Genomic DNA, 20,631 nt, shown 5'->3' on the forward strand with positions numbered 1-20,631 from the left:
GCAGAGGAAGACTGCCTTATACATATTACACTTCATCAAAAGACTTTTGGTTAAACTAAAAGTGAAAATCATCTACGAGGCAAAAAAAAAAAACACCTGTTAGAAATAAGCCTAATGAATGAATGGTCCTTAGGAGTGGGCCCTATGTGAAGGCTGGGGCTCTTAATTTAGGTCTCTCAGTTTTGATAACTACATTCTGGTTTTATTTCATGCCAATTTAAAGGCGTGTCTTGGTTCTACTGCCTTCTCAATCAGTCTGAACAATGGCTATTGGTTAAAATTACAACTGACTTAAAAACAGGAGAGCTAAAAACATACAGGTGCTCTTACAAATAGGTCTATGTGGAGGCCAAGTATTTTCAAAAGTTTAGTCAACTCACTAATCATGGTCCTTATAATTTAATGAACTCAGCATTTGCCTACTTTCTAACCTATAAAGCTCGGTATTTTTGTTGCTTTAAATAAGCAAATGGCAATTTGAAAAATCTTTAGTGGCATTTTAATTTTCTACCATGAACCTCCCTGCTGTTAATTCTACTGTAGGTCTGCAGCAACAGAAACAGGAAAATATCAGACTTACCCAAATTATGCCTTGTACTGTTGTGTTCCCAGATAAGATGTCAGGCCCTTGTTAAAATATTTGTTAAACGAACTCCACCTGTATTAATCCAAAGTAGCTGCTATTTCACAGATGACCTTCATAGCAAACAGAGGTTACTAAAAAAAAAAAAGCATCTGATACATAACATTTATGTTTTCGATGTGAATAATCAGTATTCTCAAGGAATGTGCAGGAAAACAGTATAATAACAGATACATGGAAGAATTTTCATTGGCAAAAATGTACTTTAAGGAAAATCATTAGGGCTTGTATCTATAGAAAGACACCTGTGGTCCACCGAAGTTTGTTAAGTTAAACTACTGAAAAGTACAGGTCCATGGGACTTTCCTGATGGCACAGTGGTTAAGAATCCGCCTGCCAATGCAGGAGACGGGTTCAGTCCCTGGTCCGGGAAGATCCCACATGCTGTGGAGCAACTAAGCCCGGGCACCACATCTACTGAGCCTGCGCTCTACAACCTGTGAGCCACAACTACTGAGCCCCTGTGCTGCAACTACTTACTGGAGCCCGGACACCTAGAGCCTGTGCTCCACAACAAGAGAAGCCACCGCAGTGAGAAGCCTGTGCACCGCAACGAAGAGTAGCCCCCACTCGTCGCAGAGAAAGACAGCATGCAGCAACAAAGATCCAACGCAGCCAAAATATAAATAAATAGATGAAGTTATTAATAAAAGTACAGGTCCACAATCCCTTCTCCAAAACCCTTGGGCTCATTTGCATTTTGGAATTATGAATGTTAAAGAATTTTTTAAAGCACACATAATGTAGCAACCCACAGAGGTCTGAGGCAGCACCTAGATCAAACAGAAAGTAATCAAACACATTAAACATTGCCACAGTAAAATGTACAAATAGTCCCATTTAGTCCCATTTAATACCATAAATGGCTTCAACAGTTCAGATCAGGTTTTGCTGTAAAATTATATACACAATTTTTTTTCAGAGTTGTTCTGGATTTTAGAATTACAGATAAGAGACTTGGGGACCTCTATAAAAAAGATGAATTTGTATGGGAATGGGAACTATCAATCCAAAATTTTGAGAGACCTTCCCTGAGACATTACTCTTTTTGAAGAATTTGGAATCTTATGTGAGAACCAATGAAAGTTTAAATATTAAACCAATGAATCTTTATTATTTAAACAGTTTTCATGGCATTTAAAAAATAAATTTAAAAAATAAATATTTGCATTATAGCAGAAAGTCACATGTGTTGCATCACTCAGTGTTAACAATTTAATGACAGGAGATAACTAAGCATCAGCACCATAAAACTGTTAAGATGTTTCTTAAAATTCAAATAAATCATTCTAAAGCACTGAAAATTCTGTTTAAATACCAACCTGCAGCATCAATAATTTTAAAAGCTATAACCCAGTGACTGGTTCTCACAGTCATCAGTGACTGTATTCTGGCAACTGTAGGACAAAGTTCTTCCATTACTAAATACTAAGCTTTCTGATAACCTCCCATTTATCAATAGTATCTCAAGAGTCACAAAAGGAAAGAACTATAAGTTATTTAGAGAACTCTATTTGTAATTTAGATTTGCACAAGAACATGTATTCTAGCAAAAAAGCAAAAACTATTTTCACCGTACTAATTTTTTGCTTTCATAGATTCTCAGAATAAGGTTTAAATAATTTTTAACCCTTAAAAGTCAGCTCAGTTCAATTACAACCATAGAAACTGTGCTGGTATCAGAACATAACTATTTTATTACAAAACTTAACAGTATTTACAAAATGAAAAAATAATCAAATGACTATTGCAGGCCAAAGTTAAAGGTGTTTCAGCCGTGATTGAAGAAAAATTAAGCAACATTTTCATGCACTCACACACCAGATCATTTGTGAAATATGCAAACTCTTAAAATTCATGTTAGTAAAACTTCCATGTATTCACAATACTTGTATGTTTAATGAAAGATGGCAAAAAAAAAAAAAACACCATGGTTCTGTACAGTAAGTTTAATATTAACAGTTCATTTCCTTTAATATTTTTTGGCTTTCATGAATACTCATTGCATTGAACATTTTGCAAGTAAGAATTATAATAGTACTTCTGTCACCTTGCTGAATTCATCACCACAAAAAAAACACTAATAATTAGTTTAATGCTCTTGCAGTAAACTGAATAGTTATAACTCCAAAGTTATATTAAACTGAAGCCTTCATTGTGATCAATAGCTTGGATCAGTTTAGAGCGTAGAGTTTCTTTATCCGTATATTTTGGAAGATCCAGAAGATTAAAACAGGTATGGGAAACTGGGAGATATTCCTCACCACCTCCTGTTGACTGGATGACTAGTATTAGACTCTTCATACCAAGAATAGGAATGCGATCACTACCTGTCAAAAATACTGCCAAGAAAAAAACCATTGAGCCAACTTTTATCAAAACAACAATATGGAGTATCAAGTTATTAAGACAATCACTACAGCAAAGCTTTACAGTAACATTTGCTCTAATGGAAATGTTACTTCTACTGGAAGCCTATCTCCAGAATTTGTGGAAGCATGATTTTGAGACACATGCAAACAGTATTTTTTCTTTAAAAGTGTAATCTTAATATTAGCACACAGGAGATGCTTAATAAATGATACATGAATTACTATTGTCCCTGAAAAATTCTGAGAGACCTTCTTGAACAGAATAGCCATTTAGAACTAGTTTATAAACAAAATGCAGTTTTGATTATGTTCCCTTTTTCTACTTGTCTTGTTTCTGTCATTTTTAAACAGAAATTTATAATTGGCAGCCAAATCTCAAATCACTGAAGAATGACCTGTCATCCTATGATATGCAAAACAGACACAGGTTAGGCTATAAGTAAGAGAAGTCCTGGAATAGAAGAGTTCTGTTTTCTACACCAATTCCCAAAGTTTTCATGCAGAAGCAAAGAGAAAAAGAAAATGAAGACTGAACACAGAAAAGAGCTATACTGCAGAGATATTTTTAGAAATTCTAAAAGGAATTACATCCCTAGTTTATTGTAATCAGTGTTATAAATTGTTTTCTTTCATCTGAAAGAACCAATTCTATTTTGGAAGCTAACTGAATTTAGCTTTCAAAATGCAAAAACACGTAATAATGTAGATTAAAAAAATTAAAAACAGGACCTTGGAATAATAAGGAAAAAACCTTATCCACTAAAGTGAATCAATTAATCTCCTGTGAGAATAAGTTTATTAGATTCCATTCTCATAAAACAAAATTAGAAATACTTACACAAAAATTGTTTTTTCTTTTCCAATGGTAATTCGTGAAATACTTCCCAAAACATTTTTATTGTAGGATGTTCTGCCCAATATTCTCCCTTGTATTCTGTATTCTAAAAACAACACAACCTTTTATTAATATTAAGGGATATTAGTTTTATCTCAAATCCGACAAACTGGCTTCCTTAGCACATAAAGCTAACATTGTCCAGGTGTTTGAAACTCATGTGATTCAGTTAATTACTTACTACTCCTTGGGCATTTTGCAACTATTAGTTCCAGGGGAAAGCGAAGAAAATATGTATGAATCAGCAGAAATGTCTCCCCCCTCCCAATTCAAAGAACATGACAGGATTGTAGTTATCATCTTCCACAGTAAATATTTAAAGGATAAACCAGAATTACTAAAATATTAATGGATTATTAAAGTTCAACATGGAATTAAGTATCTGTAATAATTATAAAATTTTCTTTCCCTATATTGATGAACAGAAGTCATACTAATTATTTTGTATTATTCTATCTTCTCTTTAAAAAATAAATGGTTCTAAGAGCAACACTGGTAATTTTCTGTGGTAGTTTCCAAGATGGCCCTCAAAGATCTCTGCCTCCTGCTATTCATGCCCTTGTGTAGTCCCCTCCCACACCGAACAGACCTGACCTCTAATCATTAGGATATTGTAGATATGAGAATACATGACTTCTGAGGCTAGATGACAAAAACTTCTGTGGCTTTAGCTTCTTTTTGATCACTCACTCTGAGGGGGAGCCAGCTGCCATTTTATGAGTACATTCAAACAGCCCCACGGAGAGGTCCTCATGGTGAGATTCTGAGGCCTTTGGTCAACAGGCATGTGAGTGAGCCATCTTGGAAGGGAAATTCTATCCTTAAATCTCAGATGACTAACAGCAACAGTCAGCATTATGACTGCAACCACGTGAGAGACCTCTGAGCTAAAATCACTGGACTAGACCACCTCTGAATTCCAGACCCTCAGAAACTATGTGAGACAATAAATGTCACTGTCATCTTTCAGCCACTATGTTTTGGGGTAATTTGCAACAAAACAGCTAATACACTTCCCCTTTAATACTCCCCTCCTTTCTTTGTTCATCAGGCTAATTTCTATTTATCCTTTAGGGTTCAGATTAAATGTCACCTAATTCATTCACTGACTCATTCAACACATATAAAATGAGCTTTAGTCAAAGTTTGGGGCCGTGGGGAAACTTCAGTGAACAAAGTTCTTACTTACCTGGTGGAGTGTACCATCTATGAGAGGCTTTCCCAGTTTCTGTAGCCTAGGTCAGGCTTCTCCTTATATACCATTCACTAAACTCTCTTCCTTTATATTCATCACAGTTCAATTATTTAATGTCCAGCTTCCTTACTAGAGGACAAAGACCATGTCTCAATCTTATTTACTGCTCTCTTCCTAATCTGTTGCATAGTATCAGGCATCCAGTAGGGGCTCAATGAATATTTGCTTGTGGGCTTCTTGAATGTGGGGCTCTTTTTGTAGCCATGATTATCTCAATGACTGAACTCTTGAGAAATCCACAACATATGTGCTATTAATTTATAAAGGTTTGGAGAAAATGGTTTGAATTTTAGAAATCAGCTGATGTATTGTTTGAATTAGTCTGTGAGCATGTTAGTGGGGAAATGAAAGGAGGATGCCTAGTTTTTTCTATTTTCCTTTTTTTTTTAAAACCTCAAGATGGTTCTGGGGAAATGTGTACACAGTCCTGATGAAGGAGAGCATTTAAAGTCACAAATCATAATCAATGAAATTATAATGAATCAGATACACAGTGGAAAAAACTAAGTATACTAAGTACACTAAAATATACTAAAAAAATGTCCTGTCTTACTGAATGAACACTTCTATCAGTTATATCTTCAGGCAAGGTTTTAACTACTTGCTGAGTACCCTTCTAAGGCTCTGGGAATACAGCAGTGAACAAAGAGAAAAAAATCCTGCCTTTATGGTGCTTACATTTGTAGTGGGAGGTAAGGAGCAGCAGACAGTAAAGACAATTAAGTAAAATTTTATTTAGTCAAATTCAAAGAAGAAAAATAAAAGCACAGAAGGGAGATAGGGAAGTATATGTGCACATGTGCAATTTTTAGTAAGTTACCGAGTGAAGGTCTCTGAAAAGATACAAAGACATAAAGGAAGTGAGAGCAAGAAACATTTGGAATTACCAAGGTGAAGAGAATTCCAGGCACAGGAAATAGAAAGGCCACAAGACTGGAGGGTTCTAGGCTCAGCAAAGAAGCCAATAAGGCTGAAGCAGAGTGAGAGGAGGAATGAAAGATGAGGCAAGAAGGATAAACTGTGTAGGATCTAAAGTGTGATGAGGAGAGGTCATTACATTGTTTTCATTGTAGAGTGACTGGAGGTGGGGTCCATTTCCACTGGGGTATCCTTAAAGTCAATACAGCTTTCTTCTCTTCAGCAGATCAATTTACCCCCAAAAAGAAATCTTCAATCTCCTTCCTAGAGGATTTAAGCCTGGCTACCTACCAGCTTTCTGAGTGCCAGCTTCAGTTCTACCTGTTTTCCCAGATTCTAAAGCCTCTCTCCAGAGGCTTTTTGCTGGGTGGTATTTTGCTGGGTAGGAAAGGGTATATGAGAGATCTAATAATTCCTTAAATTAGCTCTGAAGTAATCCTATTGCTTTTAGCCCTGCCCTGCATCCCTGCCATTACACTAGCATGATGTGCCAATTCCTCAGCCTTTCAGAGATTCTACATTGTGACACAGGTTGCCTCTTGACAACCCTGTACCTCTGGAGGCTTCGAATTCAATTTTCTTTGTTCTAAGTCACTCAACTCATCCACCTATTCTCTCTCTTTTAAAAAATATTTTATTTATTTATTTTCCTTTTTTTTTTTTTGGCTGCATTGGGTCTTAGCTGCAGCACACGGGACCTTTGTTGAGGCATGCAGGATCTTCTCGTTATGGTGCACTGTTCGGGTCTCTCTCTAGTTGTGGCGTGCAGGTTTTCTCTCTCTAGTTGTGACTCGGGGGCTCCAGAGTGTGTGGGCTCTGTAGTTTGTGGCATGCAGGCTCTCTTGTTGAGGCGCGTGAGCTCAGTAGTTGTGGCAGGGAGGCTTAGTTGCCCCGCGGCATGTGGGATCTTAGCTCCCTGACCAGGGATCAAACGCATGTCCCCTGCATTGGAACTGGACCACCAGGGAAGTCCCCATCCACCTACTTTCTATCTTCCAAAACTATTTTTTCTCTTGCTCACTGTATTTTTGGGGGGGGGGGGTATTCCTATTTTTATTTCTTTATTGTCATTCTAGTGAGATTTTGGGAGGGAGCAGAGAAAAATGTGTTTATTCCAATACGTCTAACCAGAAGTCCTAATTTTTTTTTAATTTTAAAATTTTATTCCCTAAATTATTACACAGTAAAATTGACTTTTTCTGATGTGTGTAGAGTTCTATGAGTTTTTTTTTTTGCGGTACGCGGGCCTCTCACTGTTGTGGCCTCTCCCATTGCGGAGCACAGGCTCCGGACGCGCAGGCTCAGCGGCCATGGCTCACGGGCCCAGCCGCTCCGCGGCATGTGGGATCTTCCCGGACCGGGGCACAAACCCGTGTCCCCTGCATCAGCAGGCGGATTCTCAACCACTGTGCCACCAGGGAAGCCCCTACAAGTTTTTTTTTAAATTATGTTTTAAAAAATCTGCAAACAAGTCAAAAACTGCAAACAACGCAGATGTCCTTTAGTGGGTGAATGGATAAACCAACTGTGCTGCATCCATACAGTAGGATACTACTGTGTGTTAAAACGGAAGGCACTATTGACACATGCAACGCCTGAGATGACTCTCAGAGTCCTTAGGCTGAGTGAAAGAAGTCAGTCTCAGAGAATTACATACCATATGATTCCACTTACATGACATTCTTGAAAAGCCAAAACTATGGTGAACAGGGGCTAGGGATGGAGAGAGTGTGACTGCAGAGCAGTAACACAAGAGAGTTCTTTGGGGTGATGGAATTGTTCAGTATCCTGATTGTGATGGTGGTTTATCTATACACATCTATACATGTGTATTTGTTTGTGTAACAAATATGTTTAATTTTATAAGAAAATGTCAAACTGTTTCCAAAGTGGCTGTATCATTTGTATTCTCAACAGCAATGTATGAAAGTTCCCAATCTTTGTACCCTTGTTAGACTTAGTAACATATTTTTTTATGTTAGCTAACTTAACAGGTATACAGTATAGAACTACTATTGCAAAAGCTGTATCAGAGGTTGCTAGATTACAAAGATGGAAAAATGTACAGATCAACCCTGCATACATCTTTCTTAAAGTTGATCTAACCTAGCACTTTTTACTAAATGTTTATCTGAAGAAATATCTGAGAATTACTTGTATAGAAAAGAAGGAAAAGAAAAAAAGTTGTTTAGAAATTCCCAATCTTCTCTCTAAAGTTTCCTATATTGGTTAAGGCAAGTAATGAAGATCATGAGTATTATTTATTCTCTGATAAAAAATTTAACATTGAGACTAATCAGAAAAAAAGGAAACAAAGATCTTAATCACTGTGAGTGCTTTTCATAATGGTTTTCCTAGGATTGAGGCAGAATGAAAACCATTCAGTTTTAGCTGGGGCTTCTATTTGGCCTCTGTCATAAATAACATTTTTCTATATGAATACCACCAATACCAGAGATACAAAAATGCTATCTAATTCGTACAATTAAAATTCATTCATTGTGGAGTAAGAAGGGTATAGTGTTTTCCTATAAAAACGATAGTACTAAATAGTGTAAAATGGAAAATAATAAATGAAAGAGCAAGATTTCCATCAACAAGCCATGTTTTCCTTTTGCCTTTCCATTTAAACAATATCATAGATTTGTTTTCCCCTACCTTTTCCAGTTCCTTCCAGTCATAATTTGTATTTCCAATAACCATTGCTTGTAGTTCATTAGGCTGGAAGAGCTGAAGGACTTTTCCTCCACAGACCTTATGAAAGCCCGCATGAAAAGCATCAAATAAGGAAGCCACTGATTTATTGAATATGTAATCCACATAAGCATCAACAAACTCCTGCCTAGAAATGAAAAAGCACACATGCACAGAATATAAAAACCATTTTTTATAGAGAATACATATTGAAGTCTTATTAAAACTTTGAATGCAGCTGTACTTTTTGCTACTTATGTATAAAACTGAGAAAGTATGAATAAGGTTCAAAGGGACAAAGTCTTTATGAAAAAGTCTATTATTCTTTCTATATAAAAATCTGGTATATCTATGAGGCATATACAATCTCTCATTTACAGCCATTCTTAGGCTATTTCTAAGTGAAAGATTTCGTTTCTAATGGGGAGAATGATGATACAAATGGCTATCAAAAATATTTTTAAATTATTCACAAATTATTCAGAATTTGTATATACCATTCCACATACATCCCTAAAAAGAATAACCTCTTAAAAATACTAGGTGACAAAAAAAAATGAGAGCTTTGGATTTAGACTATTTGACTGACTACAGTCTGTTTTTCCTTGGGTTTCAAGGAATCTGATAACACAATTTATTTTAAAAACTAAAAACCCAAGAGGGACCCTAAGTATTCTTTAAGGATAATCATTAAAGATTACAAGTGCAGTTTCTTTTCAAATATATGTGCACATACATATAAATACACACATACACATGAACACTTTTGATGCTTTTCTTCCTGTTATGATACAAAAGGAAATTATGATGAAAAAAGGAAACCCCTTTACCCAGTAATTAGAAATACAATTTTATTCAATTTGTTCTGTTAGCCACAAACACTTTATGAGCTACCTGGTCAAACCAATAATGAGAATGGGTACTAGAGAATTTCGATATTTCATACTTTTGTTTTCCAAATTAAAAAGGATGATTCTATAAATGGGAGTACTGGTAAATTTAGTCATCTACAGATAATCATTTTAGCAAAGTTTAAAATAATACCAAACTGAATTTACAAAGAGGAAAAAAAAAAAAAGGTTAAAGGAGGACATTATAAAACTGGGTGGCCCTAAGGAAAAATTAATAATAGCATATGCTTATCAGCATAAGGTTCTGATGAGAAGAAACAGATAATTTTGTAATGCATAATTTTATAATTAATCTAATTAGAAAGTCAAATTTATACTAGTTAAGTCTCTTAAGTACAAAAGGTTAAAATGTTTTATGTGCTAACATTTTTGCCTTCAACACTTTCATTATGTAACTAGGACTGGCAGTACAAAGATCAAAATTCTTTAAATTACTTCTAAACTAAATAATCTATGGGAAACAATATTTGTTAGAAACTTAAAAGAATTAGTCCAACAATAGAAACTTTAAAAGCTGAAAAAAATCTTTCTAAATCATAGTCAAAGTTTTTCAAAACCAAGATTTTTTTAAAGGGTACATAGAAAGACCTAAATTTTTTTCACATTATTTTTAAAACAGCTTTATTTTTTATCAAAGTAGAAGTATATACAGTTTAAAATGTCAAACAGTAATAATCCTAACAGCCAACATTTACTGAGCACATACATGTGCTAGGTACTATTCTAAGCATTTTAAAATTATTGCCTCATTTAATCCTCAAAATAACCCCATAAAGTATGTATAATTTATCATCCCATTTTACAGAAAAAGAGACTATGAGGCATGGAGACATAAACTAATTTACCTAAACTTAGTTATACAGTTTCTAAGTAGTAGAATCAGGATTATAATCATTTGGATCAAGTCCCTGGCAATTTGAAGAAAACTGTTTGCTAACTATTTTTGCTATTCCTTCTGATATTTACCTTCAAACTTCAACAACACAGTTCTATTGTTATTCTTTGATTTACAATTATAAATATTATTTGATGAAGTGAATACTGAATATTGGTTCAATATTTATTGTTAACATTTTTATGATTATAAATATTCAGCTAGGGAGTATTCTATGATTACTTTTCTTAAAAAGAACTTTTGTTTCCCTTAGGTTGCTACCTCATCTCCAACTTCAACAGAAATGTCAATCTCCTCTAGATTCATTCAAATATATTAGGTTGCACTTTTCTCCTGAAGACATTCCTCCTGGAGCCCTCCATCTTCTTGATCTACCGCAGATTGATTGCTCTTTCTAAATCATGTACACACTGCTGTTCCTCTTTGTCTCTATTTTTTTTTTTTTTTGGATCCCGTCTTCCTCGTTCTTGGTTCAATTCCTTGTTTTGGTAGGACACATCCTCCAGTAACTTCTTAAGAAAAATGAGCTGGAAGTAAATTCTCTGAGACTCTGCATGTATAAAAATGTTTTTATACACCACATACTTGATAGTTTCAATATAGAATTCTATGTTAAAAATAATTTTTTCCCAGAATTTTGATCTCCTAGCTTCAGTGTCATTCTTTAGAAATCTGATGTTACTTTGATTCTTAATTCTTTGTGTATGGTCTGCTTTTTTTCTTCTGAAAGGTTTTAGGGTCCCGTTTTCTTTGGGTTTTGAAATTTCATGTATTTTTGCCTTGGCATATGTTTTTTCAGTTCCCATGCTTTCCATCTTAAAAGGTATGTCAGGGCTTCCCTGGTGGCACAGTGGTTGAGAGTCCACCTGCCGATACAGGGGACACGGGTTCGTGCCCCAGTCCGGGAAGATCCACATGCCGTGGAGCGGCTGGGCCCGTGAGCCACAGCCGCTGAGCCTGCACGTCGGAGCCTGTGCTCCGCAACAGGAGAGGCCCATGTACCGCAAAAAAAAAAAAAAAAAAAAAAAAAAAAAGGCATGTCATTCAGTTCTGGGAAGTTTTTTTTTGTACCATTTCTTTGACAAATTTCATTCATTCCATTTCCTTCAGTGAATTTTTTTCAGTTTTTAATAGTATCCTTATGGATGCTACTCTTACCATCTTGAGGATACTGACTTCAATTTTCATTGAAGTTTTGTTTTTCATCCTACACTGTTTGTGTTTCCTTGGCATTCTTTTTCACTGTTTTGGTTCTTTCTTAAATGTCTACTGATCTTTGGTTATTCATTTACATTTAAAAGTTAGGCAGTTTTCCCAGAGAAGAATCCTCCAATATAGAGTGTCAAGGAGGAGGGAGCTGTAGACTGTCACTTAATCTCCCTGTTTTCATTTCAGCCCTTTGTCCCTGGCTGTGCCTAACTGCCCTCAAATCCACAGTTCCTTTAGTTCAATCTCCCCAGAATGTAAATTTCCAATCTGCCTAGGCTGGAGAGGGGAAGTTGCCAGCTACTTGTGTACTAAGGGAAATGGGTTTCTTAACTGCTTCTTATAACAGCCAATCTTTCTGTTTCCAGCTTCCCCTTAAACTCCACATACATATACATTTTAACCTGTTTTTTATTCTCAATGCCTGAGGCCTTTGTTCTGCAATATGAACTGTCTGCCTTCTTGGCTCCCAGTCCATCTTATGTTGCAGCTTTTTCTGGCTGGCTGAAGTTAGGTACCACTGATTTCTAGCTTCCAAAAATCTGTTTGCTGTTGTCTCCTCTCCCTCCTCTTTGTTCTTGTTGTAATGATCTTTTAATCCCTTTATTAATGTCTTAAAAGGAGCAAAAGGAAGATTAATTACGTCCTTACCATTCAAAATAAGTTTTATCTGAGTAAAAACTTAAGGTTGTGACATATTTCTAAATACAGAAGAAAATGCCTATGAATCTTTTTACTACCACTGATGCTGCTTATAATTCACTTACCGATTTTGTTTGTTAACAGCTGTGTCTGCACCATTTAGAACCAGTTCTTTCACTTCTGTTGCACCAAAGTTTTCAACTGTGATCTATTAATTTAAATTTTTAAAAAAAGTCAATGTCAGACTCAAAACTTACTAGATTATTTTAATAACCTATTATTATAATCTACCTTTCTCTCATTAAATATAAGAAGTAATAAATTTGCAGTAAAATTCTGCTACCATAAGCTTATTTGTGAATTCTGCATAAAGTCACTAGAAATCTTCATCTTCTCTGGCAGTTTGAAATCCTACCTTGAGACTAACTAATTACAAATCAGCAAGTGTTCGGTTTGTTAAAAACAGGAAACTGAATATTTATCGTGTGTAAAACTTCAGAAGGGTCACGATAGGAGTAAAATATTAGAAAGCATGTTTTCCACGGACAAGTGAAAGACTCCAAGTCAGAATGCATTCAGTTTAGACTAGCTATGCATTCTTCCCACATGATAGCTGCTACTCTTGAATTCTTCCTTGCTGCATTCTTAATTACAGGTTGTTTTTCCAGTTTGCCATTAATTTGGTCTATAAAGAGCCGGTTATTTTGAAACTTTTTACTTCCTTTACTAGTGTGCTCATTTTCCTAATGTTACCATTCCCACCTTTGAATCTTTCCTCTTCCTATTCCCTTTTTTTTGGAATATTATCCTCTTAAAACATTTTTTTTAGTATCTGTTGTCTATAAAACACTATAGTGGGAGTGGGATGATAAGAGATGAATAAATCCCTGCTCTGGAGTTTACTATCTAATAAAAGAGGAGAAATGTGATATGTAAACAACTCATTATAATAAAATAAATGCTATAATAGAGACATGAACAAAATACTATCAGACCACAGACGAAAGACAACTCTACTTCTAACTAGAGGAAGTATTAAAAACCTTGAGGAAGAAATGTCATTTGAAAAGCACCTAGAAGGGTAAGTAGGGCTCTGAAAGATTAGGAGAGGGTGGAAATTTCTGACTGAGGACAGAGACTGAACAAAAGAATAGATATGAGAGCAAACATCAAAATAAAGTATGCCCCTAAAAAACAGGGATGGTAAGGTATATAAAAGAATATTGTGAGACATGACAAAATGTAGTATGAATGGAAGGATACAATGAAAGAAAGAAAGCCAGATTACAAAGGTCTTTGAAGTCCATTATAAAGCTATTATTCTACAAGTAATAAAGAGCCACTGAACGTCTGGGAAAGAAATGGTAGTAAGAAGGAATGTTTCAATTACCACAGTTCTTAAATATACTAAGCATTCACAAACTTGGTGATTGATAAATCAGAAATTAAATTGCTTGGAACCCAATGTTTCAGTCAATTGAGATGATCAGTAAAGATTCAGTGATAAACTGACATGGTTATAAGTGAATCAACTGAAAAGGAGAACTAAAATTTCAAAGTAAACAGATGTCCAAGGAGGATTTTTTTTCTTGAAAACAAACATTACTAAAATAAATTAACTTATTTCCCCTAAATCTATCAAATTTTCTTATAACTAAACTATGTGCCAATTTTAAAATGATCAAAGAATAGATAAACGTTTTTGAGGGGGCACATAATTTTTTTGGCAAGTTGTGTGATAGTGGAATATAGTATCTTTTGTCAGCTTTGACCATTAAAACATAAAGAGAACTGTTTAGGGGTGGGGGACACACAAAGTTTTTGAAAAGAAAAGACATAAAAAAAGAAAAACGGAAGGTTTTACCATTTTCCCAAGAGTCTAATTATTTTAATACTGAAATTGTTACTTCTGAAGTGACCTATAATGCTTGCCGATTTTCTCTTCTTTAGTTGTCAACTAGTCTACTTCTGCCAGATTCTCATTTGTCAATGGCTTTGCATGTAACTGGATGATTTACTGAACACCCCTCTCAAGAGAATTAAGTTCTGCATCTTTTACAAGATTTGCAATTTCATTTTCCAAATAATATTCCAATGTATTTGTATTGCATCCAACCGTAAGACTAAATAGGCAAGGATGAATGTCAGTGTGAAAGGGATATCTGAGTGGGAATTAATCTTTTAGGTGGCAAATTCACGAGTGAATATTTTCATGTTACAATAACCTATACTTCTCTAAACATTCTTGTAATTGCAGACTCAAAAAATGAACACTTGAATTAAAAGGGACCCCTTGTATTTGTAAAGATCTTTAGTATAATGTTAAACAACACAGGCTTTGAAGTTACAGAGCTGGATACAAATACTACCTCTGAAATGTGATGATTGTTTTCAGTTTTCTTTATATGTAAAATAAGAATAATAATACCTCTTGGGATTATGAGGATTAAATGAAATAATGCATGTACTGTGACTAGCATATAGTTAATGCTCAATAAATGTTAGCTAAAGGGTTCTTTAAGAATTCCATCCATCAAAATAAAGAAAAAACATAAGGCACAGCTGATAAATAAAAAGGGATGATGAACACTCAGGCTACTCTATGTCTTTTCATCTTACCGTAAAATTAAGACAAAATGTTTCCTCAACATCATCTTCTGGATAATCCAGTAACTGTTGCATGCTTCTGAAAAACAGTATATATGTTTCTTTGAAGTAAAATATTATTATTTTGACTATTTTGCTTATGACTAAGTATATATTTCTCATTCATTCTTGATCAAATCCTTTTGTTAATTTGTACTTTTATATTTGTTTCAGAATGGTGGATGTACAATGGCAAACTTATAAACAATGCTGAAGCAAAAAAACCTACTCTAAGGCTTTCATCTCTTGCTTTGAATACAAAAGCATGTATCCACCCATTTTCAACACTTGTTCTTATTTATATACAATTTTTATTCCATTTTATGTAATACATAAAAAGAAACTTTACATATTACATGTAGGAATGAAGGTGATTAGAAGTAGAAGTCCAAATAAATCATTTAACTACATTCAGGAAACATTACCTCCCTAAATTTATTATCAGATATTCACAAAGTATTGTTAAACTAAAAATTCAGTACATGGTTTTATACACATAACGCTTTCAGTAGAAAATTCTCAGTCTGAGTAACACAATGGGTTTTCCTTTATTAGAAGGGCTATTAGTTTATTTTGGAAATTCAACAAGAACAAGAGAAACATAATTATTCCTAAAAGGAAAGCTTCTGGACATTCCCCATTTCCTATTTTCTAAACCCCACTCTTGCCACTTTTTACAACTAACCTCCCAACATCAGGCATTAGTTCTTTCAAATCATCCAGAGATGGCTTCTTTTTTAGCAGTTTCTTATACAAAGCCAAAGGAAAATGGAGGTCCACAATAGTAAAATTATAAATTGCTAATCCACAGATAACACCAATCAAGTGGAACAAATCACTGTCTTCAAATGTCTAAAATTATAAGGGAAAAATAAGTAAAGACTTGTTCTCCAAGTTAAAACATTAAACTTCCTCTGATTACAAAAACACATACTTGTGGTAGAAAATTTTGGAGATACAGAAAAAAGTAATGAATAATAGGAAAAAAGTTCATTCTCATTCCCATCTCCCTGGGACAATATCACTGTTAGTATTTTTGCACATTTCCATTCAATGTATTTTCTGGGACAAACAAAATTAAAATCTAGTTGAGATGATACTAAACATATAATTTCACAACTGGCTTTTTCCCCAGAAATAGAATCATTTTCGCATCTTTAAGCATTACATTAATAAATGAAATGATTACTAGAACTTTTTTTCTGATTTAAAAAATTATACACTTTCAAAATTTGGAAAACAAAAAAACTAAAGAAGAAAATAAACACCTGTAATCCAATCACTTAGAAACACCCAAAAACAACGATTTAAAATTTTTTAATGTATTTCCATCTACTAATAAGTTCAGAAAAATAATTTAAAACATATTATGTTTAAGGCTTTCTCATTTTTCTAATTACAACACAAGTATTTTCTTATGTCATTAAATATTCTTCCAGGACCTCCCTGGTGGTGCAGTGGTTAAGAATCCGCCTGCCAATGCAGGGGGCACGGGTTCGAGCCCTGGTCCGGGAAGATCCCACATGCCGCAGAGCAACTAAGCCCGTGCGCCACAACTACTGAGCCTGCGCTCTAGAGCCTATGTGCCTAGAGCCTATGCTCCACAATAAGAGAAGTCACCGCAGTGAGAAGCCCACGCACCACAATGAAGAGTAGCCCCCGCTCACTGCAACTAGAGAAAGCCTGAGAGCAGCAACAAAGACCCAAAGCAGCCAAAAATAAATTAATTAATTTTAAAAACAAGTCTTCCAGAACACAATTTTTAATGGTTGCATATTATATCATATAAAAGTTCCATGGCTTACTAAGTTAGCTATTTTAACTATAGTTGGACATTTAGACTATTAAAATATTAAAAACAATGCTTATTCCCCTCACCTCTTCTACCCCAGTAATCTTTAGAGAATTAACATATGATCACAGGAAATTCTGTAAGCATGACAACTAAGAGCAAACAATTTTTAAACTAGATCTGGGGCTCCAGACCTGGTTCATTCACTATGTAGCCTCAGTGTTTTCAAGATAAAAGTAGTATTAATTTCATATGGTTGTTGTGAGGATTAAGTGGAATAATGTATGTAAAATGCTTTTAGCACAGTTCCTGAAGCATACAGTGAAGTCTCAATAAATATTACTCTAATTAGCTAGTAATTTTCAAAAGAAGATGGGCATCTTTTTTGCATATATTTTGGTCTGTAGTTTGGAATACCTCCTTAGAAGAAATTCTGCTTTGCAAGGAAGAATTTCAAAGTCAAAGGAAAGTTAAGCATACTATCAAACTCTTTTCCTCTGCAACTGTTCTAGTTTGTACCACCATTTGTAGTCCAGGAAAATGACTATCTTTCCACATTTTCATCTGCATACACATACCATAGACACATAAAACATATTTCTGAGTTAAAAAATGACAACTTGTTTTACTATATATATATTTTTTTATTATTAGTGACACTGAAAATTAGGGATTTGTGTATTTGTGAAATGCTTCTTTGTATACTTGGCCCATTTATCTTTTGGGGGCTAGTGTTTACTTATATATTTGTATCTGAATTCATCATATGTCAGGGTTATTACCCTGTGTCATCTTTGTTACATATATGCTTTTTATGTTTTGTTATATGATATTTTTCATTGGTCAAATTAAACTTTTTCTTCTGTGATGTCCTACATTATGCTGAAGTTTAGAAAGTCCTTCTTAAGTAGGGCAGACTGAATATGTGTTAATCTCTCTTCTTCCAGAAATCCCTCTAAGTGAGAATAAAGGAATAAAAATGGCATAACGGGCTTCCCCGGTGGCGCAGTGGTTGAGAGTCCGCCTGACGATGCAGGGGACACGGGTTCGTGCCCTGGTCTGGGAAGATCCCACATGCCGCGGAGCGGCTGGGCCCGTGAGCCATGGCTGCTGAGCCTGCACGTCCGGAGCCTGTGCTCCACAACGGGAGAGGCCGCGACTGTGAGAGGCCCGCGTACCGCAAAAAAAAAAAAAAAAAGGCATAAACCCACAAGAAACAAAGAATAGGGGAGGGTTTTAATAGCACTGAAGAGATTTCAATATTTCAAAATATGAAAAGTAAATGGATAGCTTGTCTGTTTCGGTCAAGCAGAAAAAACTGACACAGTAGCTTGTAGAGTAAAGACAGTAAAAAAAAAGGTTCATCTGTCCTGTAGGCTCAGGAACTGGAAGTGCCAATTAATACCTGTAAAGTCAGACGTAGTCCAGGTAGCTCAGTTAGTAAAACATAAGAATCTGAAAGTCAGAGGTATTAAGAGTGGGGTTGAAAATAGGATGCTTGGTGGAAAGGCCGTTGCCTTTTTGGAAAGGATGAACTAAAGAGGCTCTGGAATCTGAGGTAGCTGATGGTCAGGGTGCTAAATTAAAAACAAAGGGATCAAATGAAAGTCTGTACAGTGAACAGTGAGAATCCTAGCTTCCCTTTCCAGTGTTTGGAACACTACTAGAACACTGACAGCCAGGGCTGCAACCTTTCCTGTAAACACAAAGAATAAAAAACTTATATATGCTGACATTTGAGGGTTCGCCCTTGCCCACCTAATCACTTTATGAATAGGGCCAGTACACAGTGCCCATACACATAAAGTATCTAGGTAGCATTTCAGTGTCACACTCTAAAATAATAAACAGCCAAGAACCACAAGAAAAAGACAAAAGAAACAAACACAAGAAAACTGTATGAATAAGAGGTATTATGGGGAACAAAGAAAAACAATAAATTTTAAAAGACTACATTTAAAAAGATTAAAATCATAAAATATATCTTTTCAGAACATAATGGAATGAAACTAGAAATCAGTATCAGAAGGAAATATGGAAAATGCACAAAGATGTGGAAATTAAACAACACACTCTTAAAAAACCCAATGGGTCAAAGAAGGTACACAAGGGAAATCAGAAAATACTTAGAGACTCCCGAAAATGAAAATACACACACAAAAACTTACGGAATGCAGGGAAAGCAGTGTTCAAAAAGAAGTTTTTATATTTGTAAACATCTATTAAAAAAGAGGCGACTTCCCTGTTGGTTCAGTGGTTAAGAATCCACCTTCCAATGCAGGAGACGTAGGTTCGATCCCTGGTTGGGGAAGGAGGATCCCACATGCCACGGGGCAACTAAGCCCATGTGCTGTAACTAGAGACCCTGCGCGCCACAACTACTGAGCCCACGTGCTCTGGAGCCCGTATGCCACAACTACTGGGCCCGTGCACCGCAACTACTGAGCCCACGCACCACAGCTAGAGAGAGGCCCGCGCACCACAACGAAGATCCTGCGTGCCACAACTAAGACCTGATGCAGCCAAATTAAAAAAGAAACAATTTCTCAAATAAATAACCTAACTTTATATCCTAAGGAACTACAAAAAGAAGAGCAAACCAAACCCAAACCTAGCGGAGGGGGAAAATAATAAAGATTAAAGTGGAGATAAATGAAATGAGAATGGAAAAGCAATACACAAAGCAACAAAACCTAAAGGTGATTCTTTTAAAAGATCAACAGAATTAACAAACCTTTAGCTAGAATGACCAAGAAAAAAAGAGAGAAGACTTACTAAAATCAGGACCAAAAGTGTGGACATTACTATCAACCTCAGAGAAATAAAAAGGATTATAAGAGAATACTATGAATAACTGCATGCCATCAAAATAGATAATCCAGGGGCTTCCCTGGTGGCGCAGTGGTTGAGAGTCCGCCTGCCGATGCAGGGGACATGGGTTCGTGCCCCAGTCCGGGAGGATCCCACATGCCGCGGAACAGCTGGGCCCGTGAGCCATGGCCGCTGAGCCTGCGCGTCCGGAGCCTGTGCTCCGGAACGGGAGAGGCGACAACAGTGAGAGGCCCGCGTACAGCAAAAAAAAAAAAAAAAAGAAATAAAAAAGATAATCCAGATGAAATGGACAAATTCCTAGAAACACACAAACTATCAACTGACACTAGAAGAATTAGAAAACCTAAAGAAACTTATAATAAGTGATTGAATCATCAATCAAAAACCTTCCAACCAACAAAAACCTGAGACTATATTCTACCAAACATTTAGAAGAATTAACACCAATCATTCTCAAACTCTTCCAAGAAATGGAAGAGAAGGAAACAGTTGTTAACTCATTCTATGAGGTCAGGGATACCATGACACCAAAGCCAGACAACGACATCACACACATACACAAAAGAAAACTATACAGCAGTATTCCTTACAAATAAGAACAGAAGAATCATCAACAGAATACTAGGAAACTGAATCCAGCAGCACATTAAAAGGATTACACACCATGACCAAGTGGGCTTTATCCCAGGATTGCAATGTCGTTCAACATAAGAAAATCAACCAATGTAATACATCACATAATGGAATGAAGGAAGGAAACCACATGACCATCTCAACTGATGCAGAAAAAAACATATGAATAAAATCCAACACCCCTTCATGATAAATAAACTCAATAAACTAGGCATAGAAGGGAATTCCTTAACATGATTCAAGGTATTTATGAAAAACCCACAGTTGATATTCCACTCAGATCAGGAAAAATTGAGA

At 35.6% G+C, this 20,631-nt stretch overlaps 1 protein-coding gene across 1 annotated transcript in view; it reads right to left on the minus strand.

Moving 5' to 3' along the window:
- Positions 1-1,779: 1,779 nt before the first annotated feature.
- The window catches only part of HERC4 (HECT and RLD domain containing E3 ubiquitin protein ligase 4), a 140,253-nt gene continuing 121,401 nt past the window's right edge, over positions 1,780-20,631 (minus strand). Inside the window, exons 20-25 of the mRNA XM_024132087.2 lie at positions 15,763-15,929; positions 15,051-15,117; positions 12,557-12,639; positions 8,742-8,925; positions 3,854-3,956; positions 1,780-2,985 (exon numbers count right to left, since the gene is read on the minus strand). Of these exons, the coding sequence (XP_023987855.2) occupies positions 2,777-2,985; positions 3,854-3,956; positions 8,742-8,925; positions 12,557-12,639; positions 15,051-15,117; positions 15,763-15,929 (813 nt within the window). The 3' untranslated portion in view covers positions 1,780-2,776. The remainder of the gene's footprint in view (positions 2,986-3,853; positions 3,957-8,741; positions 8,926-12,556; positions 12,640-15,050; positions 15,118-15,762; positions 15,930-20,631) is intronic.

Source organism: Physeter macrocephalus, chromosome 20 (genome assembly GCF_002837175.3).
Source record: "Physeter macrocephalus isolate SW-GA chromosome 20, ASM283717v5, whole genome shotgun sequence".
NCBI lineage: Eukaryota > Metazoa > Chordata > Mammalia > Artiodactyla > Physeteridae > Physeter > Physeter macrocephalus.